Source organism: Symphalangus syndactylus, chromosome 19 (assembly GCF_028878055.3).
Source record: "Symphalangus syndactylus isolate Jambi chromosome 19, NHGRI_mSymSyn1-v2.1_pri, whole genome shotgun sequence".
NCBI lineage: Eukaryota > Metazoa > Chordata > Mammalia > Primates > Hylobatidae > Symphalangus > Symphalangus syndactylus.
Window position 1 is genome coordinate 61585424 of NC_072434.2, and position 27064 is coordinate 61612487.

General features: G+C 34.8%; 1 protein-coding gene across 14 annotated transcripts in view; it reads right to left on the reverse strand.

Annotated features, from left to right (window-relative positions):
- Positions 1 to 6983: 6983 nt before the first annotated feature.
- The window catches only part of ESRRG (estrogen related receptor gamma), a 594635-nt gene continuing 574554 nt past the window's right edge, over positions 6984 to 27064 (reverse strand). For all 14 annotated transcript variants that reach the window (XM_063613923.1, XM_063613921.1, XM_063613920.1 and 11 more), the window contains 2 exons: positions 24776 to 25045; positions 6984 to 10923 (listed from right to left, as the gene is read on the reverse strand). In XM_063613923.1, coding sequence (XP_063469993.1) covers positions 10679 to 10923; positions 24776 to 25045 — 515 coding nt within the window. In that variant the 3' untranslated portion in view covers positions 6984 to 10678. The remainder of the gene's footprint in view (positions 10924 to 24775; positions 25046 to 27064) is intronic.

Sequence of the window (27064 nt, forward strand, 5' to 3'; positions counted from 1 at the left end):
TTTGTGGTTGTTATGCAGCGAAAACTGACTGATAGAAAAATCAGAAGTTGAGTTGCTGCCATAACATAAAATTAAAATATCTGGAAGTAGGTTTGGGACAAAGGCAGTGGGGGACACATCTGTGGAGAGCTGAAAAAGAATGTTATCAAAGGTGGGGGAAGGGGTGGGGAAGGCAATCTATGCTACATTCTAGCAACCCATTTGTAACAGTTTTGGCTGCAGTAACTTGGAATAAAAAAAATGAATGTAACACATTTATGGACTTGGGAAAGATGGCTTATAGTCAAAATGATAAATGCATGCGTTGATTGCTCTGTCTATAATAAGATAAATGGATTTATAATAAGGAGAAAGAGATATACTCAGAAGTAAACTGGTCAGTTAGCAAGCTGAATTAGAGGGAATACAGATTATTTACTTAGAAAATCTGGGACTATAAACAAATGATTATAAGGAAATTCAACAGTTTCTAAGTACAAGATCAATATACAAAATGAAATATCATTTCTCTGTTCGAAAACAAAAAAAACAAAAAAATACACTAACATAAAAAATAACTTGAAATTTGCAAAAGCTACAAATCTATGAAGCATCTAGGAATTGGTTAAAGAAAGACTTCATGATGATACAGTTTAAAAATATCTCTATTAAAGTAATTAAATATATAAGAATAAATGGAGAGATAAACATTCATTGAATTTGATTCACAAAAATGTTAATTTTCTCCAAATTAATTTCTACATTACAAAATCTAATAATATTTATAGAAGGATCAGTTTTAGAATTCAAAATAAGATTTTGAATTTTGAGTGGAAGAATAAAATTTCCCAAGTAACTAGGAATTTGAAACATAAGACAAAGCGTGTTGTCTTATGTTTTGTGGGCATGGGTGCAGGATACACTCTATCAGATATTTAGATGAATTATAACACTATGGTAATAAAATAATATGGCATTATGGCTGTAATATATAAATTGTCCAAAGAACAGAATAAAATAATAAAATAAACTTCTTTACCTAGGGGAGTTTTGTATGATATCAAAGTGACATCATAAATCGATGTGGAAAAAAGAGATTGGGATATAAATAGAATCTTATATACATTGAAAACATTCAAATTAGATTAAATAAGACCAAAATGTGACATTTAAATTATCAAAATAATTGCATAAGAAAGAAAGAATATATTTTAAACTCTGACGCCATAGGATGAAATTGATGAATTTGATTTTATTGAAGTGAATAATTTCTAGTCAACAAAGGCAAAGGTCAATGTTATGAGATGCATGATAGACTAGGAGAAGACGTTGCAAAAACTGAAAGTGACAGGGATCAATATGTAGAATATACAAAGAACTCCTGCAAATGAACAAAAAAATGGTAGGAAACCCAATATAAAAAAAGCAAAGTGTATAAATAGAAAATTCACAGAAAGGAGAGACAGAGTAGGTACAAAAAACAAGAAAAGAAGCTCAGAGAAATATAAATCTAACCAAAAATACACTATTTTTAAAACAATTAGATCAGAAAAAGTTTAATAGCCAGATAGAATGTACATGCTGCTGAGGGGAAATGAAATAAATATACTGCTAGTGGGAGTTCAAACTAATCTAATTCTGTAGGATAATTTCTGTACTGAAAATAAATATATAAATGGTCAATGACCTAGTAACCCCATGCCTGGACATATATTTCAGAAAAACAATTACATTGGTCCAGAAGGAAAAGCATCCAAAGATGTTCATTGTAACATCACATATTGTATTAAGAATTTGAAAGCAACCTTATTGTTCATCACAAGGGGAGTAGATAAAATACGCTATATGCCTTCAATGGCTTACTATGTGGCAGATTTCCTCCTAAAACACAGATAAGTCTTAAAAATCTAATGTAGAGTAAAAAATAAAAAACAGAATAAGATAGTCAACACAGCACCATTTCTGTATATTAAAAGTCTTACATAAACCAACATTATATATTTTTCAAGGACTCACAAGGAGACATTGCAGAATGAAAGAGACATGAGGGAATGAGAGTATTTCTTGATCTAAGCAACAGAATTAATTCACTCTGTGTTCTACCTATTCAAAATTTTAAAAATGTACTATCATTAAGTTTCAAGAAATTGCTAAATACAGGGTTAGTGTTTTAAGATACTAGGTTCAGGAACTAGACAAGCTGCATTCAAATTTAGCTGACTCGTGCACTAATTATTTGGTCCTTGAGCAAGTTATTTAACTTCTCTGAGCCTCCTTTTCTTCATCTATAAAATGAAGATATTAATGTTATTTCCCTCATAAAGAAATTGGGAATATTAAATTGTATAATGTATTTAAAGAACTTAGCATAGTGTCCAGCACACAGTTAGGCCCACGATTGGTTTCTGGCTGGACTTGCATTGTGCATCAGGTCAACCCTGTTTCTATACTACTTTAATGCCCACTCAAGAGAAGCTCCCCAAAGCAGCCTCCTATGCATCTGCATCCCAAACACCTGCATTTTTCCCCTGCCCTAAAGGCTTTTCTCCCAGATTAAATTAAATTATCCTGGAGTATCATCTAGCCTCTCTTGGAAAAAGACATAAAGAGGAAGAAAGAAATTACATTTTCAACGTATTGAACTTTTAAAATAGATATAAAGTATTACCCTAAATTATCTAATTTAATACTAATAACAACCCTTTGATAGTATATTTATCCCCATTTGTCTAAGCTGAACATACTTAACTAGGAATAACATCACATAGCTAGTTAGTGGCAGAGTTGGCTTTGAACCTATACATTAAACACTCAGTTTATGCATGTAACCAGTATGGCGTACTGTTACTCTTTATCACTTTTCCCCAGTATATTTAAGCACCACCAAATCTTATTAAACCCAAACAAGTAAGTCCTGTGTCAAAGAATTCCTTGTGTGTAAAACCATACTCATATTAAACATCTATTTACTTAATAACCAGCACCGAAATTACTCTGAACTACTTGCTTATTTCTGTGGAGAAAGTGGCTTTTTTTCTATATGTACAGTTAAAAATATAGGTTACAAATCTTCTTTTGATTTATAAGCATGAACAAATTTGGTACATTAGGGATGGCCAATTCATTTTGATTTCAAAAGGAAGACCCAGGCAAAATAAAAGTCTAGTGGATATAAAGAATCTCTGAGAGATTATTACAAAAATACCTGCAAAATAGTGTTTAATATTAATCTCTAGTATTCTTCATTTGTAATGATATAAAATCCCATATTTTAAGGGAAAAAGTTAACACTTGTATGGCTATAGACTTCACTTTGGAAATTGCTCTTGTGACTTTAGCTTTCTATGTGTTTTTTTAAAATAGCAGACAGTTCTTCACTTCCCAATAAAACTGTGAAATTCGACTGAGAATGGCAGATTGAATTGGAGTGTGAATAGTGTGATTTAATGCTCCCGATAGTCTGAAATGTTTTCCTGTTAGGCCCTTTTAGCGACCCCTCCCAAAAGTTTGTTTGCATTACCTAAAATCAGCGCTCCAAAGTTCACCACACTGCAAAACACACAGGCTGCTATTATTTTCACAATGCTAAACACTTTTTTTTCACACAGTAAAGTCCATTTCTCGTTTAATTGCATGTAACAAAATTTGTAGTCTAAAGCTTCACTGTTTCAGAATCCTTCATCAAAGTTGTGATATAGGACTTCTGGCAAAATTGTCCAAATAATCCCATATACTCTAAGACATTGTTTTCAATTCTTTTGTTTTTAAATTTAGTTTCTTAGGGGATGAGGTCTCACTATGCTGCCCAGGCTAGTCTTAAACTTCTGGGGTCAAGCAATCCTCTCACCTCTGTCTCCCAAAGTGCCAGGATTATAGGCATGGGCCACTGTGCCCAGCCTCTTTTCAGTTCTTTTAAAAAATAATACTGTTAAATATATATTATGCGTAAAGAACATTTTCATTCATGGGCTCTGCTATGTCTACTATGTTTCTTTTTCTAATGTACACACATATACACTTTTGGTTTATGATCTTAAATCAAAAAACACTTCTTACTTGTAGCAAAGTTTCTCATGTTTGAAATTCTGTGACATGTTATGGCAATACATGACTATATTAGTACTTTTTAAAGATTGTACAATAGATGAAATGGTTAATTATTAATCTGACTGGCATCCGTAATGAAAAAGGGAGTTCTTGCTTTTAGGCCGCAGACTCAGTGTGTAAATCTCTTGTGTTGCTGCAATCATAACATTCCTGCAGCTATGGTGTCACCTATTGTAATTTTTCTGCTAATAAACAAATTTGAACTAGCCAGGAATCCGAAATTTTGAGACTAGTTGTTTATCTGAAATATACTCCAGAGAAATAGTAATGCAGTTCTGCTTTGAATTTAATTTAAACAGAAACAGGCAAAACAAATCTCTATGGAGGATATTTGACAATAATAAAATATTTCTCCCAGCGGGTGAGCTGGTAGCGATTGTATTGTGCAATCCAAGCTCACGTTTCAGTAGGTCATTACCATCATAACAAGCCCTTGGACCAACTGGCATGGACATGCAACATTGAGCCCCTGATGGTCACATTATTTCAGACCTTTAACTTCATGAAGAACAAGATAAATACTCCTGGGAAAGCAGGATTATATTTTGAAATTCCTTTCTTTTCTATTTGTTTCACAATAAGATGCAGTACACAATCCATCTACTGCTACTTGTTTCATTTTGGTTTTTTTCCACACTACCAGGGGGCATGAGAAGCTAGATTTAGAGATTTGAAAGGCCAGATGCACTGACTTCGACACTTTCTTATCTGTTAGTCTACAGTGCTGTCCATTCAGGATGTAAACCGTTGTGGATGAAACAAAAGCCTTAAGCATAGCTCTCTTTTCTTTCACAAGTTAATCACGAATTAAATTTTATAATAAGCAAAGTGCACCTAAAGTTTTTTGCAGAGGCCCAAGGATGAAGCATTCTATCTCGTTTCTACCTCTCACCTAAATCAACAACTTGAAAACTATAGGTAAGAGAAGTCCTTCCAAGAAATGAAAATTTTCTAATTTTGTTGCTCTTTTGTTTGTCAATAGGGAAAGACGGGTGTTTTGGATCCCACCTAAATTAATTCTAAAGCACATTAATGGGCCAAATGAGTAGGATTTAAAAAGTGGTTGGGGGTGGGGAGGTTGTGAGATATTCTGCAAACAAGTTTTTGAGTAGATATCCATCTCCATCTTTATATGGAGATATCACAGGAAGATGTGGCTTGGCAGTCACCAAATAAAATATATTTTTCATATGTTTTGTGGAGGTCAAAACAAAGTGCATTTCATTGGTTTGGTAAGGGAAAAAAAGATTAAGTACTTTCATCTTGTTATTAAAAAGAAACCCTAACAAAAATTTAGAACCAATATTAAAAAGTTCATTATTTTTGGTTTATTTGAGAAAAGTATAAAAATGTTAAGCAAGTGTTTCTCCATCTTGTCTTGATATTGGAATCACCTGGAGATCTTTTGTAAGCATTCCAAAACCCAGGCCACATCTTGGATCAACGAAACCACAGTATCTGTGGGTGGGACATGAGGAGCAGGAATTTTTTACACTCCCCAGGTGATTTCAATATGCAGACAAATTTGGGGACCACTAGCTTAAAAAAAAATCGCTTATAAACAACTGGTGAAAATAAAAGTGATCCCTTAAAACAAACATATAATGCATTTGTCAGAGGTACTTGTTTATGTATTGAGAAACACAACATGCTGAAATGTCAAAATCCTACTTTATTTTCTTTTACACCTGTGGCATCCATGATAAATATGTCAGTACCAGAAAAGTTATCCTGTAAGAATTTTAAATTATAAAAACAGCAAGACAGTTCTAATAGGAATTCTTTAAAGTGTGTGTGTGTATGTGTGTGTGTGTGTGTGTGTGTGTGTTTATGCCTAACATATTTTACAATGAGGACCTCTTTAGAAGATTACAGACATGATTTTTCCTTTTAGGTTTGTATCTTGCATTGTTTCAGTCCCATCCAAGCATTTAAAAAATATTAAAAGTAAAACATGTCAGATTTTATGTTGAGCTGTTGCCACTCAAAGGACATTAAAATGTAAAAAATACAATACCGAGCTATCTTGTTCGCTAGTGAATCTTGGTCATTTAGGTAATCTCATGCCCCTAAAACCAATTCAGTTTGGTGGCCTTCCTGTCATCAGCTTGCTTCTCTAGAGAACCAACCACCTCTGAAAGGTGAGAAATACGGTGGGCAAACACAATGACAAAACACCCTCAAGATAGGCAGAGAAGCCACGAAAGCACATATTATTAGCACTTCGGTGATGGCTCCAGGAGGGTCCAGTGGAAGCTACAACTTGACCCTGAGCAGCAAGGGCTGTAACCTGTCTGAGTGTAAAAGGCAAGAGGAGCCCATTTGCTTTCAGCAGTGCTGTTTAACCCTCTTGAATTTGAAGACAGCTCCCTCTCCTAATTCACACAGATCTCTAAGCTCTGCTTGTTGACTTCCCATTCAGGAAATCTGGTCAGCACCTCCACTGCTGCTCCACACAGCCTGCAGCTTGCCGATGAGCTCGGAGCAAGCGCATGATTTAATTGTTGATAGAGGGAAATAATGGGTATCTCTAGCAGGTTTTAATATGATCTTAAAATAGGGGGAGAGTTTTCTGTTATGACATTGACATAGAGGTGATGATTTTGAGTAATGCAGGATGATGTGGAGATGCTTTAAGATTAAATAAGAGCTATATAAAGGCTTGTCAGAATGAATTCTAATGTGCCATGAGACACTTTGCATACTCTTAAATATGCAAAATGTCTCTTGGCACCCTAGAATTCATTCTGACAAGCTTTTATATAGCACTTATTTAAACTCTGACTTTATTTTTAGGGAACAGGTACACAGAGATACTCTTTGAATGGAAGCAACAAAGGGCAGTGTTTATCAATTTGGTTCTTTAGCGGGGAAAAAAAGGAAACGCAATACAAAAGAGCAGTCAAAAGTGGAAGCTTGTTTAATATTGCTCTACCATCATCCTGAAAGGCATAATAATTTGAGTTACACATCTGAACTGATTGGAGTTACAGAATCATATCTCCTTTTTGCATTTAACAATATATACAATATAAAATAAATACATTTACACAAATGGACATTTGCTGGAGCACACAGTATGGTACACATCACAAAAATATACAATTGATTGCTTTACAGATGTGAAGCCCATCTACAGCTATAGACATGGTTTTATTATTATTATTATTTTTACTACTGGCTATAATGCAACTCCTGGATTATTATAAGCAGTTTAAATTTTTTGTCCTTTTACGATCTTTGCACATAGGACTGCCATAAAATGTTTTCCTAGGCAGGTAAACAGAGACGCTTAAATAATTAAAATACAATCACCAACACCCATTTTCTCTTCTATAAGAAAAATAGCAGTTTTAAATTTTTTATATCTTTTATGTTATCATTTAAATGCAAAATAGTGGAATAAATACAACAATCTGATCTGATTGAAACACAAGTGTAACTACAAGGAGTCACACAATCATATTGCTTTAAATAAGAACGAACCTAAAAGAAGCAAAATTAAAATTAAAATCATGTGGCTAAAACAGACACCTTTATAACTTTCCAAAACTTCACATTAAGTAAATGGTCTTGCTTGAAACTTGAAAAGACTTCCCTCTAGTGAGGTTTAAGATGAGCATTTACCCTAAAGCCCGTGCAGTTCTTTTTAAATCTACGTTTTAGTTTTATTTCCTATTTGTGAGATACTTACTCTTTTGTAATGCTGAGAGTTACTTAAACTGAAAACTAAAAAATTGTATCTCATTCTTTGAACATATCTCCATCTCAGGTTTTCAGTTGGTTGGCTCTTACTTCTGAAGCCCAAGTACTTTAATGTGATACAGTGAAAACAATGTAGATATTGTATATATTTTATTTATATATAGTGTAGTTGAATAGTAGCAACTTAAACCCTGCACAAACTTTCTGGAAAATAATCTTTTTAAACACTTACATATATAAATAATCTTATAGAATCAGCACCTTTTTTCCCAGGAGTTGTATTTTCTGTTGTTATTTTTAAAGGGATGTGCCAATTTCTGAACTCCTATCACAGCTATAAATTTCAAGTTATTGACCATCTGAATGAATTGCTAATGATGATTTATCTAGAATCACACTACAGTCACTTCTCTACTGAGAAACCACAATCTACAATATAGTCCCATATAGCTAATGATAGATACACAGTATTCCTAGCACTGGGTTGATGTTTCATCAACCCAAGGTATTTTGTTTAAAGCACACAAAGTAGCAATAGTTTTGGAAACAAATCTGCACCAAAAAGTTTTGCAACAACACAGAGCGAGTTAATAACCACATCTGAGAGATGACTGAGTGAAAGCCATATATACAGCATTTAAAAATTAGACTTATCTATATTCTTGAAATATTCAAAGTTTCATTTCTAAGCTATACATTGGTATTCTATAATAAACCATTAGAGAAATTATTCCTTGTTTTGAAAATATTATTATGATTTTGATGTGTATCTGTTAATAATGAATACTTGTTTGGAGTTTCAATCTCTTAATTATTATTAGGAAGAACCTTATTACTGGTAAGGAATAGAATATACTACTGTAGTCTCCTGAGGAATTGTACATCCAATATTGTCTCTAATTCTACCCTGTGTCTAAAAGCACACACCACAAGAATCCAAACACCACAAGAACAAGACAACAGTCTTTGAATGCAACATAAAATTCAGAAAAGCACAGCAAACATGAAACATTGAAAAGCTGAACTACATTTCTTTTGTTTGTTAGGATTACAATTTTAATTACATCTGTGTACATAGAATAAGACTGTTCACATAGTACAGGGAGCAGCTACTAACACTGGTCCATTGGTATAGCATTTGATGGAGGTTACTGTTTATTGGTTGTTCAGCGACTGTAGATTTCGGGGCATCTAATTGATTTCTTCATTAGATTACACCTCTTAACAGTCTGGAACCTGACTGACTTTCATGCTGTGACAATACTGGTTGAAAAGCACACATATTGGCTTAGCTCTTGGTAAAAACTGCAGATTAATTTAAACGAACATTCCTAAATGAATAAACTTATATGGATTAGGTTTTAGAATTTGGTCAGGCGTTTTCTGTCTTTGATGATTTTTTTTTAATTCTGGCATTAGCCTTATTGCCTCTTAAATGAATACTGGCTCACAGCTCCTCTGAGACAGGGTCTGTAACTTTGCAAACAGGCAGTATCACATTCCTAACCACCGTGGCAGCTAGAAATCATATGGCAATTGTACCTCCCAAGTAGAGAGGTGCACTCCTGATAATTCTACGGATCTATATCTCATGTGCAGTGCTTAATATGTGACTACTCAGAGTCACTGTAGGTGTAATCTAATCCTTTGTGTCAGTGAACATTTAGGTAAACTGGAGCTCATGTTAAGAAATTGATGTTTGGGACCAGACTGGCACACAACATAAATTGCATCCGTGATAATATGCACCTTCCCTTCAACTATTGCTTGAGTAAGTTAAATTCCCATATTAATAAATGGCTGAAAAGTGGTAAAGCTGGTACAAAAAAATCTCCATTTGTAAGAAGAAACAAAACATTTTTAAAAATCTTCCTTCAGGATTCATTTGTCCTTCATTATTGTTCGTAATTGTTCAAAGCCAGCACAAAATTGCAGTATTCTTATTTCTCTTTAGTATTGCATGAATGAATAAAGCTTAAACTATTCCCTGAAAAAGTTACATAGTAGCTAAACTAACAAATACCTGGAAGACTTGAAAAAACAATTAAGGAATCAAATGGCTGTAACTGATCTAGATGGAAAAGCAATGATAAGAAGCAGCCGATGCAACGTTGCTTAAGTTGTCTAATTAGAGGCTGCTCCCATGAAATCTAATACTGCACTCAGTCAATTCGTGTATGTTGCACTGTACTTTTAGGAACGTTGGTTCTCTCTCTTTGATTCCTTAGTCATTGGGGACGGTATGGTTCACAACAAGTTCACTGGCATCCATATTATGGATCTCCATCCTTTGGCAGGGCTGGCTTCCATTTCTCTTCAGTTAGAGACCTCTTTTAAAAGTTCAGCAGCAGAAGGAAGAAAAAGAAAGATGGAAAGAAGGTCAAGAGGAAAGGAAAAAGGAAAGGGAAAAAGGAAAGAAAGGGAAAGGAAAGCGGGGAGGGAGGATTTTTTTTTTTTTTTTTTTTTTTTTACAACTAAAGCTATTTCAAATTTAGAAAAAAGGGGGAGGATGAGAAAAGAGAGGAACGAGAGTAGGCAAAGAAAAGAAAGAAGGTAGGCAGGCAGATGGGAAGAAAATAAAGGAGAATGGGAACTAGGAATGAAATAAGCAAAGAAATAAGGGAGGTGAAAGAAGAAAAGGAGAAAAAATAAAGAGGAAGAGAAATGTGGGAAGAAAGAGGAAAGAAGATGATGGAGAAAGTAGAAAGAACTCATCAGGAACCTATGGAGGAATCTGAAAGCTGCTTCATAGTCTTGCTGCTAAATTATCAGTGCAGTCTGTTGATTTTTGATGTTGTTAACTAAACTCTAAGTTTCTTCGACATCACTCTTGGGTTTATTTTCCCTTTTTCAACATGAAGGATGGGAAGGCCCAGGGAGCTTTTAGTCAGACCTTGGCCTCCAACATTTCCAAAAAAAGTTTGTGCATGGGGACTTTGCCTTCTAGTTTGATGTTGTAGAAATGCTGCACGGCCTTGGTAGAGGTCTGCCTCAGGAGTGGCAGTGTCATCAGCATCTTGCCAGCTCGACGAGGATCTTCCATGTGCTGGCCAGCTTCATAATCCTGCAGCGCCTCATGTAAGACATCCTGAAGCTTCTGAACGGCTTCAACATCTTCTATGTGCATGGAGTCTGTGCAATGAAGCAAAAGATATAAGTAATTATAATAATAATAGCAAACCTATGTAGACTAGAGTTATAAAATTAGTTATTAAATTATTTTTGAACTTCTCTAAGCTTGAAACTATGATTTGTTCAGAGTCTTACATTTCTACAATCTCTATTTCTTTCCAAATTTCCCTACATAATTTCTAATACTAGCTTAGAAGATGGGAATTATTAGAAAAGATCTATGATTTAAAATGTGTATTTTTCTTCCTCAGGCTGAGCCAGAGAAGGCTTTCTTTTAACAGATTACAGTCTTGACTATTTTATTCATTGTCTCATCCAGCTGTATATTCATTCACTCAACAAACAACCATGGAAGGCCATCTATTAAAAGTATTATCTTAGTGCTGTGTGGGGGAAGGTTGTTTAAAATTCTGATCTTGCCTGGAAAAGCCAGTATTTCCCAAAGAAGGGAAAAAATTGATGACTAAGATCCTAAGAACTCCATGTGACTCCACTGAATCTAGCACTATACAGAAATCACAATAAATTATTTATCCTTTTAGGATGTTTAATGTTCTAGTATCAGTTGATTAAAGCGTCCTTACAGAGTCTACTTCCCTGATGAAAAACAAATGGTGTCTTCAGATCACTGAGTTCTGAAATATTTTTCACATTTGTAAAGGTGAACTTTGCCCTTAAATGAATAATTTGAAAATCTAATTCAATCAAGCAAAGAAAGGGTTAACAGGTTGCCAAATTATTCTTGTGAGAAATGTGAGATGTGGGGAAAAAATAAAAGTTACAGCTCCAGCTCTAAAGCAGACGCTTAATTATATACAAGTTTGAATCATTTAGCACGTTTTATTGATTCTGATGACAGTTTATCTGTTAATTACACATAATGGAGTCTTTGGGGGATTCTTCATGTTTAATAATTCTAGTTCTCTGAGAATGCTGAGCTCTAAGATATATGTAGTTAGCCTAATCTTTCATACAATTCAAACATAGATCACATGAACAAAAAGAGAGAGGGAATGTAATTTACAATCAAGTGGCTAAATATATAATAAAAATGAAATATGGCAAAGTAATTAAAAGATAGATAACCAGTAGCATGTCTTAAAAATTTATTCGTATTTTGTTTAGTGTTTTTTTCATTTACATTGTCATTTTGAATCATTCCACCACATCACTGGTGAACTGACCACTATTAACATTAGGTAGTTTAATGACACCTCTTTAAAAAATTTTTGAATAATCTGGAACAAAGTTGCTTATAAGTATTTACTGCTCAAGACTCAATTTCTGCCTGGCAGAGCAAAAAGAAGGAATTTTTCCAAGTGGGAAATAGCGTTGATAGTGGTGCCCTGGAGCGGGACTCAAGTCACTCCCCAACATACGCCTGGCCTTTCCCTGTGGATTGTTCCTACCCAGCTTCTCTCCAGTCTGGTTCCTCTCAGCATGACAATCTCATCCACCTCCTATGGTACTGTCTCTTAGAAACAAACACATATAATTTCTAAAGTTGTCTAGGGGTTGGTAATGTTAGGGACAGAAAAAAATTCATAGAGATGATGGTGACATGCTCTGATATTCTTTCTCTCTCTCTATTTTTGCACTTAAATGCTACCTGAAGGAAAAATGGGAGGTATGGGGAAACACTATGGTGAGTCTCTAGGTACACAAAACACTGCAATATGGACCTTGTGCATAAGGGAACAGAGATGAGTTGGATTTTCCCAACTTATCCCGGGTCTAATAATTAGCTCTCTACATGAAAACAGAGTAATAGATGGAAGCAGAAAATGGGAATTACACTCTACAGTGACAAAACAAACTTGAAATAACTATTTTCCAACTAGACCAAAAACACACCAGAATAAAAATAACATATTTACCATTTATTAGGCACCTATTTCAGGTGAACATGGCCTCATTTTACCTCCCCAAACCCTAGAAGACACATGGCACTGGTAATATGTGTCAGACTCAGGTTTAAATTCAGGATTCTTCAAATCAATAATGCTACTAGAATGTAGAACACTAAATGTGCATTCCCTTAAAAAATGGGATGAATTGTCCTCTAAACACATCCTATTCAAACTCCCATCTTCATCAGCCATCTTCTTTACAGCATTCTTAACGAAGACATTGCCAGTCATATGAAAAGTATGTAGAGTATTCTCCTTGATAAGAGGCAAAACTAATTATTATTAATTTCCTCTTTAAATTTTCCTAAATCTGTCTCCAAATTCTATCATTTGGTCCTGTTTCTAACTACTAGAACAATACAGGATAAATTTCCTTTTTCTACATGGCATATCTTTAAATGCTTGAAGTCAGCTACACAGTTACCTCGGCCCTACCCATAGTCTTGCCTTTCCCACTACTCTTGCCCAGCAGGAGATATATTATAGGATGTCATGGGAAATGAGGCAAGAACAAATAGCAGAGAGATATGCTCACAAACAGCAATTAAGATTTCAAACTGTTCTTTAAAGGCTGTGATTTAGCACGAGAGATTTAAAAATGATTTAATCAAATTACTATGATAATTTAACTTCTCATTTATAGAAAAGATTCTAACTCATTTTAGCTTTACCCATTCTCAGATCTGCTAATACTTTAAATGCAAACTCACTAAATCTGAACTATTTAATTAGACAATGATTCAGCTGGCAGACTGCTGAAGAAAATATTAATCTCCATTAGGGATCCTAGTTCAAGTTCTGGATCTGTGGTTTTAATCTCTGTTTTGTTCTTTTGGTTAAATTTACACATTGACGCCAGGCTCAATAGAACTGGCATTAATGTATGTAATTATTTTGTTTTCATTGTTCATGCTGGTTTCTTTTTAACTATGCTTTAAAGGAAATAGTCCTAGTATTTGTGCTAATTGGAACCAGCTAAACTTAATGGATACCATAAGTTTATGAACTAACTAGACAGGACTAGGCTACATATTAAAAACAATGGGTGAGCTCTTAAAAACCTTGGATACTGAGCCCAAGTCTAGATCTATGAAGTCAGAGACCAGAACTAGGACATCAGCATTGCTAAAAATCTAGGTAGTTCTACTGCCAAGCCAGGATTAAGAACTACTACTGAATTAGACAATAAGACAAGCAAATACTATTCTAAAAGAATCAATATTTCAAAAGATAACCAGAGTGTATATGACACACATATTACTGCCTATATATTAAGTCTAATACCTAATAATAAAATAGAACTTTATCAAAACTTCCAATATTTTACTCTGTGAAAGAGATCCTAAAAAAATGTGTCTAGTTCAGATCATTTACTTTGGGAAGATAGCTAAATATCATCATCCTTGCAGCTGCAAATTTAATAAGACAGAGCCACTGAAAAAGATTTTATTTTTATATCTTCCCTTGAATAAAATACTGCCCTTCTCTATGTTAGAAAATATTAATCATTGTGGGCTGGGTGCGGTGGCTCGCGCCTGTAATCCCAGCACTTTGGGAGGCCGAGGCAGGCGGATCACGAGGTCAGGAGATCGAGACCATCCTGGCTAACGTAGTGAAACTCCGTCTCTACTAAAAATACAAAAAATTAGCCAGGCGTAGCGGTGGGCGCCTGCAGTCCCAGCTATTCGGGAGGCTGAGGCATGAACCCGGGAGGTGGAACTTGCAGTGAGCCGAGATGGTGCCACCGCACTCCAGCCTGGGTGACAGAGCCAGATTCTGTCTCAAAAAAAAAAAAAAAAAAAAAAGAAAAGAAAAGAAAAAGAAGAAGAAAATATTAAACATTGTGTGCACAGACAAAGCTACTCCAAAATACCTAAGTTCTGCTTGGGAACTTTCTTCTGGACTTTTAGACCATTCTGGGCAATACTTTCTCAAGAGTGCCAAATGTCATTTTGAGTATGGAATAGAATATTAGATACATGCACAGTATATTCAGAGTTGAGCCTAGTATATAACATAAACCAACAGTCAGTGTAAACTTTTCTGTGAAACGCAGGACTTGATTTTCTTTGATGTTTGTGAACTGCCTACATAAATATGAGTAGTAAGGGAAGGGTGAATAGGACTCTCTCCAATCATTGAATGAATGAAACAGAATGTGATGGAAAGAACAGAGAAGTGGAAAAAGGTCTATTTTCTAAAAGAGAATTTGTATCTTTCAATTTCCATATGCCATATATATGGCACCTAACAGAGTGGTTCTTCGGGTAGCAATTGGCTAGCGTATTGAGGAACACTGGTTGATTGCCATGTCAAATGGACTCTAAGTTAACAGAGATGGTAGAATTTTTTTAACCTCTCCAAATGTTCACATAAACAACAACAGCAGCAACAAGAAGAAACAGAGCAACTACATGACAAAACTAAAAACTCAGGGACATTTACAGAAAAACTAGGTCACAGGGTATTCCCAAAATATACATAAATTCACACACACACACACACACACGCACAAATACACAATGAGGTCTGTGTGTGTCTGTATCCCCAGCTCTGTACTTATGTAGGCAGATGATGTTGGCCTAGGAAGAATGGCCAACCCTGGAAAGCACCTCGAGTGCCCAGGTTGTAATCTGATTCTAGGCTTCAGCCAGAAAATATTTAAAATGAACATGGAATATTTTGTCACACCAAACAGAAAGGATATTATCTAGAACTACTAGGTATTCAAAAAGATGTCAGAAGCCAACCCAAAGAGGTTCCCACTGACAAAAATGGGACAATTTGAGCTTCAGAAAGGATTATAATTGCAACTGATTGAAATCCATTAAATATGTTTGAATACATGTGTTTATAATTTTTTTTAATAGGACACCAATTATTTACTCTGAAAGCTGGTAAATAAAGAGAAATAATCAAGCATTTATACTACTTTTCCTAAACAAATTGTAACACTGGTAAGCAAATAAGAGATAAGAGAAAGCATTACTTTATACATATCCCACCTACTGAATGAAAAAAGAGAAGAAAAATGACAAAATTATAAATCACTGTTTTTCAACCCCAAGTGATTAATAAATTTAGGTAATGAACGTCAACTGTTGCTAACATCACAAAAAGAGACAGAAACAAACATTTTGTATCTTGCAGTGAATAATACATCACTTATAGGTGCCATAGGGATAGAACCTGAGTCTGATTAAGTCTCCGGATCCAGTAGCCAATTTGCACAAAATGCAAAGGGCAGAAAAAACATGATGAACTTCTCCAAGACTATGCAATCTTCAAAATCCAGACAGTGGAAAACCATGTACCTCAAATGCCCTGGCATCTTCAACTAATAAACTGTAGGAAAAATAAAATGAAGGAGGAAATTTGGAGTACAGACTTAAAAATTCATCCATATTTTTTTATGGGTAAATGAGCAAGACTAAATTGTAGTAACTAAGTATACACATTTATTTTAAAAAACTATAATAAAATAAAAGGAAGTGATGACTATAAAACTCAGGATAGGATAGTGATTACTTTTGTGGGAAGGGAAAGGGCTGAGATAGGAACAAGACACTTGAAGGGCTTTCAGGGGTTACGTTACAAGTTTTATTCTTAACCTTGCTTATGTACTTATCGTGGTAGGCTGAAAAATGGCCCTGAAGATATTCAGGTCCTAATCTCTAGTACCTGTGAATGTTACCTGCTATGGCAAAATGAACTTTGTAGATGTGATTAAGTTAAGGATCCTGATATGGGAGATTATCCTAGATTATTCAGGTGGGCCCTCAATGAAAGCAAGTGTCCTTGGAAGCAAAGGAAGAAGAAAGCAATGTTACCACTGAGGCAAAATGCTACTCCTGGCTTTAAAAACGGAGGAGGGTGCCCTGAGCCAAGGAATTCAGGACCAGGAGCTGGAAAAGGTCATGGAAACGGATTCTTCCCTAGAGTCTCCAGAGGGAGTGAAAACCTGTCCATACATTGTCTTACACCTAGTGAAACTGATCGACGTTTGACATCCAGAACTGTAAGAGAATAAATATGTGTCATTTAAAGCCATCAAGTTATGGTCATTTGTCAACGTAGCATAAGAAACTCATACGCTCATTAAGGTCTATATTTTTATGTGTTTTTTGTGTTTTCTTTTGCATTAAAATGATACAGATAAAAAGAGAGAGAGAAAGAAATTTCTGATGGATGGTCTCTTCTAGAAAGTAACGAATCAAGCAGAATTCTATGGAGGCTGTAGAAACAGGTGGCAGAAATATCAAGGAAGGCTTTCACATATCAAGTAGGAAGCTGAATCAAAAAAATGTTTAGGTTTCTTCCAACCCAGAAATCTTATGATTTTAATATTGAAAATAGTAATAATAATTCTGATTTTTCTGCTTAACCATGGTGACAATAATAAACTTTCCATTTCAGAGCTCTCCATTAAGATACTTTTAGATTTTTTTAGAAGGCCTGTTTTCCTCATTTCTTGCTGTGGCTAAAAGCTAGCTTTCTTTGACATTTACACCAGCCACACAAATCACTCTGACTGTATTTATATAAAATAATGAACCACAGGAAACCTCCATGGTCGTGGTTGTAGTTTCTTTCCTTCAGGCTTCTTACGAGTCCCAAATTACTATTAATATTGTTATGTTTACCTTGCGTAATGAGATTTACCTGCTAGGTCTTTTCTATTTTTCTATAATTACTTAAGACCTTCCATCTCTCTCTCCATATCTTACACTTTTCCAGGGGGTTTTTAACTCATTTTGCTAAAAGTCATAAGGACAATTACAGTATACTGGGTAAGTGAACGTTGATATCAATTTGGGTGGTGAATAGTTCAACATTTCAAAACATCATAGATGATCTGCACCATGCTAATGACCTTTTGTAACAGAGCTCATTATCTTAAAATATATAGATGAAAACAATGTTATGCTATAATCATTTCCTGGAAATAAGCAACTGTAGAGTATTTTATGTGCTTATTGCCCAGGTAATAAGCACATATTACCCAGGTATTTACTCAGGTAGCTTTGGAAGGCCAAAGCTATTTGCAGCAAATATTTCTGATACCATGCCAAGACACAGCAACCACCGAACATGAAAAGAAACATTTAAGAGCCAGCTTTTATGTTTTTACCTAAAAATTGCAATACTGTAATATGTTTAAAATTTAAGGGTTGTATTAAATTAAAAAAAACTCACTTCCAAAATATATTATTCTAAATAGAATTAAAATAATCCAGTGAAGGCAGCCTTGAATAAAAACCAATGAAAAGTAAACCAAGAGATGGAAGGTTATAATTTTGATTTCTTATTTACCTGCTAGTATTACTTATGGTTTGTTCTGGGTAAAAAGTAGGAACAAAGTTCTACCTGCCACACAAAGCTTACATATATTCATTTCTCATAAATTGTTATAATTTCTTGGTAAATGTTTCATGTCCAATTTTGTCTGTCACTTTCTTGGGTACTTTTATAGTCCTCTAACTCCAAGAAGATGGCAAGATGAAGGAAGTGGGCATGAAATTCTCAATCAAATTAAAAATACTTATTTAGGCTCCCAGATGTGAAATTGTAATAGGTAAAGTCTTCTGCATTAATCCTTTTAGAAACATGTATATAATTATTTGTGGAATAGAAATAGCTCATTGATAGCAAAGGACAAAAGGTCCCACCTTCTGCCTCATAATAGCCGTGCATGATTATCAGCTTTCTTCGCATGCCTGTGAAATAGTATTGGACATGCCTACTGCACAGGTATGTTGTGGGAATCAAATAAGATTCCCATTATTATTGTGTGGGAGTCTAAGTCTCTTTGTAGGCCACTCAGGACTTGCTTTATGAATCTGGGTGCTCCTGTATTGGGTGCATATATATTTAGGATAGTTAGCTCTTCTTGTTGAATTGATCCCTTTACCATTATGTAATGGCCTTCTTTGTCTCTTTTGATCTTTGTTGGTTTAAAGTCTATTTTATCAGAGACTAGGATTGCAACTCCTGCCTTTTTTTGTTTTCCATTTGCTTGGTAGATCTTCCTCCATCCCTTTATTTTGAGTCTATTTGTGTCTCTGCACATGAGATGGGTTTCCTGAATACAGCACACTGATGGGTCTTGAATCCTTATCCAATTTGCCAGTCTGTGTCTTTTAATTGGAGCATTTAGCCCATTTACATTTAAAGTTAATATTGTTATGTGTGAATTTGATCCTGTCATTATGATGTTAGCTGGTTATTTTGCTTGTTAGTTGATGCAGTTTCTTCCTAGCCTTGATGGTCTTTACAATTTGGCATGTTTTTGCAGTGGCTGGTACTGGTTGTTCCTTTCCATGGTTAGTGCTTCCTTCAGGAGCTCTTTTAGGGCAGGCCTGGTGGTGACAAAATCACTCAGCATTTGCTTGTCTTAATTCAAGATGGATTAAAGACTTACATGTTAGACCTAAAACCATAAAAACCCTAGAAGAAAACCTAGGCAATACCATTCAGGACATAGGCATGGGCAAGGACTTCACGTCTAAAATATCAAAAGCAATGGCAACCAAAGCCAAAATTGACAAACGGGATCTAATTAAACTAAAGAGCTTCTGCACAGCAAAAGAAACTACCATCAGAGTGAACAGGCAACCTACAAAATGGGAGAAAATTTTTGCAACCTACTCATCTGACAAAGGGCTAATATCCAGAATCTACAATGAACTCAAACAAATTTACAAGATAAAAACAAACAACCCCATCAAAAAGTGGGCGAAGGATATGAACAGACACTTCTCAAAAGAAGACAATTATGCAGCCAAAAGACACATGAAAAAATGCTCATCATCACTGGCCATCAGAGAAATGCAAATCAAAACCACAGTGAGATACCATCTCACACCAGTTAGAATGGCGATCATTAAAAAGTCAGGAAACAACAGGTGCTGGAGAGGATGTGGAGAAACAGGAACACTTTTACACTGTTGGTGGGACTGTAAACTAGTTCAACCATTGTGGAAGTCAGTGTGGCGATTCCTCAGGGATCTAGAACTAGAAATACCATTTGACCCAGCCATCCCATTACTGGGTATATACCCAAAGGACTATAAATCATGCTGCTATAAAGACACATGCACACGTATGTTTATTGCAGCAGTATTCATAATAGCAAAGACTTGGAACCAACCCAAATGTCCAACAACGACAGACTGGATTAATAAAATGTGGCACATATACACCATGGAATACTATGCAGCCATAAAAAATGATGAGTTCATGTCCTTTGTAGGGACATGGATGAAACTGGAAACCATCATTCTCAGTAAACTATCGCAAGGACAAAAAAACCAAACACCACATGTTCTCACTCATAGGTGGGAATTCAACAATGAGAACACATGGACACAGGAAGGGGAACATCACACTCCAGGGACTGTTGTGGGGTGGGGGGAGGGGGGAGGGACAGCATTGGGAGATATAACTAATGCTAAATGATGAGTTAATGGGTGCAGCACACCAACATGGCACATGGATACATATATAACAAACCTGCACATTGTGCACATGTACCCTAAAACTTAAAGTATAATAATAAAATAAATTTTAAAAAAAAGATTCCCTAGAAGAAGCTTAAAAAAGGAAATGTCTACAGAAAGATTCTGAAAAAGGATAATCTCTTGACCAGCAGCTAAAACCAGCTAAAACTATCTCCAGAATACCAAATCAACTAATTTAGTCAAAATTTTGTAAACTTGGCTAAGGCCCAGTTTTACTTTACACACATACACACACACACACCACACACACACGTATGCACATATATACATGTATGAAACCAAACTGGCTACCTTTACTTAAAAGTAATCAATCTAAAATTTTCAGGCCATTTAAGGGATATTAGGCATTATTTAATTCACCTGCCTTATTTTACAGATGAGAAAACAGTTACGTATTTAAGCAACGTAGTCTCAAAGGAGGCGAAATTTGGAATTACAGAGGAGAAAACATTCCTCTTTTTAGGTAAAATGCATATATATACAATATAATACATATATATGCATGGATGTGTGTATATGCATGTATATATGTGTGTGTATGTATGTGTGTGTGTGTGTGTGTGTATGTATGTATGTGTGTGTGTATATATCCTAAATAGATGGTATTACTGTTTCATCGGGGGGTTATTAGGAAAACCATATCTAAAAAGGCTCCCCTAATGGAGTGATAATGAAAACACACTAAGTCAAAACTATATGAGGGTTCAAATATCCTAATTAAATATGGTGCCCATTCCAGTATCCTACAGAAATCATAAACGTTCTATACCTTGAAATCATACAACTATACATACATAACCATTTGTCCTTAAGAACAACAGAATGCTGTCATGAGGTTGTTAGAGTTATTTGTGATCTTAAATTGATAACCAAATAATTATTTTTAGCTTGATATCAATAGGTGATATTGTTCTGGAAATAATGTGTAGAAGTAAAAAAGAAAACTCAATTTGAAACATGTTTATTCTTGAATGGATTGGACTCACCTGGCTTCAGGCTGGGGTGAGGCAGGGGTGACAAAGACTGGGATGTGAGTGGCAGATTTAGAGATTGAAGGTCTTATGACTTGAGCAACAGAGAATGGTCAGACTAAAGTGATTCATTAGCTTCAACTGCTTTTAATCTTACCGTACATAATTTCAAACAAATTCTTAACATAAGAATCAAGAGATCCAATTAAGAGAAATAAATCCCATCATATAATCTTACTTAAGTGCTTATAGAAATATTTTACTATATTTTCTAATACAGAGATGAAATTATAGAATCATAGAATTCCAGAATTGGAAAGAATTTGATGTTAGTGAAACCTCTTGTTATATACATGAAAAAACTGGGGCCTAAGAATTACGATTTAAAATTGTGACCTAGAGTTTTCTTTTAAAATTCAGTCGCACAGAGATATATCAGGGATGCGATAGTTACTCAAGAAGTTTTTAATGCTAAAAAATAAGAGAATACATAGCTTAAATGAGACTGTAAGTTTCTTATCTTCAAAAGTAACTGGAACTATTATTTAGGGTTTTCAAAGATCTGAACTTGAAAACTGCAGAATTATAACAATTCATGACATATTGTTGTTTTGGCCATACACACGAAGATAGAGTTTCCAGTGATGTTCTGGTGTTATAAGTATTCCTGAATTCACTTATGACAGAAACAATGCTATAAAAATATGAAAGCATCATTAGGAAGCCAGTTACCTGTTTTCCAAGCATAAGCACAACATTTATAATTATTGAATAGAGACCAATGTTTAAAATAAGCTAAAATTTAAATAAATGAGACAATGGTTGTTAACACCTACAGCCATGCAGGAAAAGCTAAGATACCTACCTAAATTACACTGAAATAGATTTTCATTTTTGCACAAAAAGTTACTTATGTTAATCTGGAATTCCTAAACACACACACATACACACACACACACACACACACACACACACAGAAACGACAAAAAATAATAGAAGCCCTTTAGGGTGTCTAAAGTATTAAAATATTTTTATACTGATATGTGTATGGGCAGTTTAAGAAACCGACATTGGATCTAAGCAAGTTTGAGTCTACATTCAATCTTGGATCTACAACTTTATTGCTGTGCTCTAAATAACAGTCAAAAATGGAATAAAATAACATCATATTAACAATATCAAAGAAAATGACTTTCTGAGTTGTTTACCCCAAACTAAAATGATGGGGCTTGCAGGTTAGGTGGGTGAAGAAAAGGCCATAATTACACAACACAGTAGAGGTGGCACAATTTAGAGATTAAAATAGTCCTTAGAGTACTTAATCAGTTATTCTTCAGTATGGAGTCTGATTCAATTGATTTTTCTTGGTATTGAGGGGCTAAGTGAACGATGGAATCACCTGCAAGAATATTTTGAGACAGAGACTTTTTTTTAGAAGAAGCAATGTTACTCAACTACCATGATAAGAGAAGAAAGGAGAGCTTATTGACCATTTCTGACTTTAGACATGACAAATAAATGAACTAATTCTTTAAAAACTTTCTAATCATCAGTCACTGCTGTGAGGTAGTCACTTCCTCTCCCAGAAGTAGAATATGTGGATTAGGATATTTATCTATCAGAAATATTAATGCTTATACTTCTAAGCAACAGAGACAGAAATGCTGCTACTAATTAATTCAGGTACTCTAAATTATAATACTTAGTCATAAAGTATACATCCAATATCTAAAATTATATATTTTTAGCAATTTTGTTGACAAAGTTTTAGCATTGCTCAGCATTCATGGTTAGTTAATAATTTTTAAAAGCAATTTGAAACAAAAGGTATAACACAGGCTGTAGTATATTTTAAAAACAATTAACCTAGTAAGTGTTTTAAATTAGAATTGTTTCATGATTGCCAAATAAAAATTCTTCCCAAAACCACTGTTATAAAATATTTCATCTCATTATGAGAGATGGTATAATGTGAAGTCCATACAAACTAATAAATCCTCAGAAAATTTCTACCCCATCTCTCACTTTGATCTTCTGGAGAGGGAGGGCAGGAGATTCTTCAGGGTTCATAATAACAATGTCATTTGTCATAAGAAATCATATTTTATAATTTCACAGGAGAGTAGAAGAAGAGAGTGTGGTGTGGTGAGGAAGAGGGTTATATTCACAATTGAAACTGTGAAATGCTAAACTCCATTATGAAGACAAATAGGAAAGTACAACTCCATTGTTGAAAACAATTTCCCTCCTATCAGTCCAAGGATTCATGCATCAATATTGTAGATGAACTGTTAATTACAAAATCAATTAAAAATTATTTCTAAAAACAGTCACGCGTCCCTGGCTCTCATGGGGGCAATTTGGGCAGAAGGTCTCATCTCACTAGGACCGCGCCAAATCACAAAGTCGTCATCCACAAGTAAGCAAAAGCAATCTGGTTTTTCATTTTTCAGCGCGGCTGAGCCCAGCCTGAGATTGATCGTCACATATGGCCCCAGAAAACAAACTGTCAATACCTTGAATGCTGCAGAATTTGAACAAATAGCCGTCCGCCCATTCAAGCCACTCATTGCATCCCATTTAACAGATTTTATTGACAGTTTCCTTCTTGTAATTAAAGGGAAAACTACTGGCCGGCAACCAAGATAAAGTTCAAAGATAGGGTCAAAACAAAAGCAGATGGAGGGGCACGGTGTGACTGTCAATGGTACATAGCATCAGAGCACGTTATTGACACACAGGTATCTAGTGATCGGCACGTCATTAAGGAGGGATCTATCCTGAACTTTATGCAAATGCTAAAAGAGACTTAAGACCATAATAAAGCATTAAGAGAGGCACACAGGGAAAAACAACAAAGCACCAACGATTTTTACTTATTAGAGGTTGCTCTCTATTTTAGCATGTTTCAGTTCAAATGTAAAGCCCAGTTAGTCCCATAATTCTTAACCCTTACTGCATAGGCAGAATTTGACATCTAAAGAACTCCAGAATGTAAGAAAACAGTGTTCTTTGATAACCAAAACTCAAAGCAACACTAAATACATTTTCCCAATTGCACAATTTGCATTTTTGAGGGAAAAATGATTTGTGTGTATCAACAATTCCCTTGTTTTAACTTATGCATAAAATACAATGGAACTAATTTTGTCCTGGGAGTGTCCATTTATGCTATTACTACAAGAGATTTTGCTTTGCCATGATCCAAATTAGTACATGCATTAGTTGATAAAAGTTTCAAAGCATTCAATAAGCAAGTCAAATGAAATTAATTCCCTTTAAGTATATTTTTCTTATTTCTAACTTTTCACTAGAAAGCTATACTGATTATAATTTTGCTGACTTATACAAAATTTACAAACCAGGTCTAGCAAATCCCTGAAGAAGTTAAGGAGAGGGGTAAAACTGACATATTAAAAAAATGTAACAATGACTATGTCAGTATGCCAACCTGAATTAGCAAGAGCTATAGCTTTGAGGGTGACAAATTCTTCTTTTTCCAGCTTCATGCTCTTGTATTTCTTTACCAGCTGCAGGATAGCATTATTTAGATCAAGAAGGCCTGCTAATTTGGACTGGTCTTCGTCCATTATATAATCGTCTGCATAGACAAGTTCATCCTCAAACGAAAGAGACCGGTATACGACACCAAGGATCAAAATTTCCATCCAAGCACTCTGCAGAAGGCTCATCTGGTCCGCCAGGGACAGCGTGGAGAAGCCTGCATGGAAAGATGGGCAGATCAAGTTACTTTAAAGCCATAATTTCATAATGCAACATTAGTTTCATATGGTAGCTGGCTTCTGCATCAGTGCTCAAAATTATGCTGAGCTTTGATTAGAAGCTCTCAAAATTTTCCCTGGATCACTTTGCGAACAGCAAAGTGAAAGTCACAAACCAGCTTCTTCAATTTGTGGGTATTTGCTCTAAGTTTTATAGACACAGCTTAGGGGAATATAATAGAGATGTCGTTTTCTTTCATTCGAGAAGAAAATACCATGTAATCTTTAAATATACTTGATTTCTGGTTGAAGTCTTTAGGAACATCTTATAGGAAGTCAGATTTTCAACTATCTCATCTCTAAAAACTACTATTGGTAAACAACATAAAAGTAAAAAAAAAAAGAAGAAAGAGAAGAAGCAGCAGCTAAAAATAAAAGGTAAACAAACAATTTAGGCCATAGAGCTCAGCACAACTTGGAAACATTTCTGTATAATATTAATAGTTACAAGCACAATGGATGATGAGTTACAACTAGGTGAGCCTTCTTAATTGGCTATTTCCCCCCACTGATATTTAACATGACTTTCTTTTAAAATTAGTGATAATTGGTATAAAAGAAAGTGGAATACTTGGCAGCCTGGCCTCCTCACCAAATAGAAAAGCCTCATTCACTATTGTTGTTAAGATCCAATTATTTAAAAAGTTAAATATAAATAAAGGTAACAGGGTTTGGTGCAAAGGAGTCAGATTCTGAATGTAAATATGGGCTCCACTTAGCTACTGGCTCTTTCACCTTGAGCAAGAGAAATTAACTTGTATCTTAAATTTCGTATTTGGGAAATATAAAATATCACCTACCTAAACATTAAGCTATAACCTGCAATTCAGTAAGTGTTGCTGTATGATTAATATATGTTATTTTTATCTGAATTACCTATGTGATCAATTCTTTTCTGCAAACCTGATGCATTCATACATGCATATTTAAAGTCCCTCTGAGCTTGAGAAAACATATGCAAAAAAATTAAAAAGAAAATGTTGTTCAATAGAGAAAGAGGAAGCAGTACAATTAAGCCTACTTAGGAGTAAAGATATATATATATCAGAGGGACTAGATCTGTATTCTAAAGTGAAGATACCTGATGATCAGAAGCTTTTCTCAAGTCCTAAAAAAGAAATGTTTCTTAAAACTTCACTTTTATTTCCAAGTGTATGCCTAAAACTTCTAAGGGTAACCATCCACCTAATGGCTTCTGAGGACAGTGGTACCATCATTTAAGGTCCTGCCACCAGTAATTCTACAGAAAGGAAGGGCCATTTTTAATAATGCAACTTATGAAATCTATTTTTACTCCCTTTCTAGACCTTATTATCCAAATCATAAGTAGCCACTGATGCCCAACCTTTTTAGGCTGCTGCTTATGGTCACTGTTGCTGTCCTTTTCATTCATATCAAATTGTGCATATCCCATATGATATTAGAAACTACAGCACAGTAAAGAAAAGGAAAGGATTTCCTGACCTATTGGTGAAAAATAGTGGTTTGCCATTTGGTACCATTAATTGTAAGTGCTTAATAAAATCATCAGAAGGGATGAGTCAAGCTTTTCTTAAGGGAATCTTTAAGATATGTGTAAAAATGCATTTCTTTCATTGTTTATCACGGCGCTTACACGTTATTTGACAGGATTTCTTTTGGACTGGCTGTGTAAGTCTTGTTTCTTATTCTGTTTTTGTCATTGCATTTGGGGTTAAATTAATAAATATCCTCTTAGAGATATAATAGCTAATAACATTTTAAACAGCGATTCAACACAGAAAACTAATTATTTAACCTAAATAGGTTAGGCTTCAGATGCTTTTAATTTTAGCAATGTTATATTCACAACAAACAAACAGAAAACCACATTGCTCTTTTTTCTATCCCCCTCCAAGGAAAAAAGGTGCAATGCAAATCCAAATATCAATCTCAAGAAAACATACTAAGTAAGAATTTCTTGTGTAAATTAAAATGCT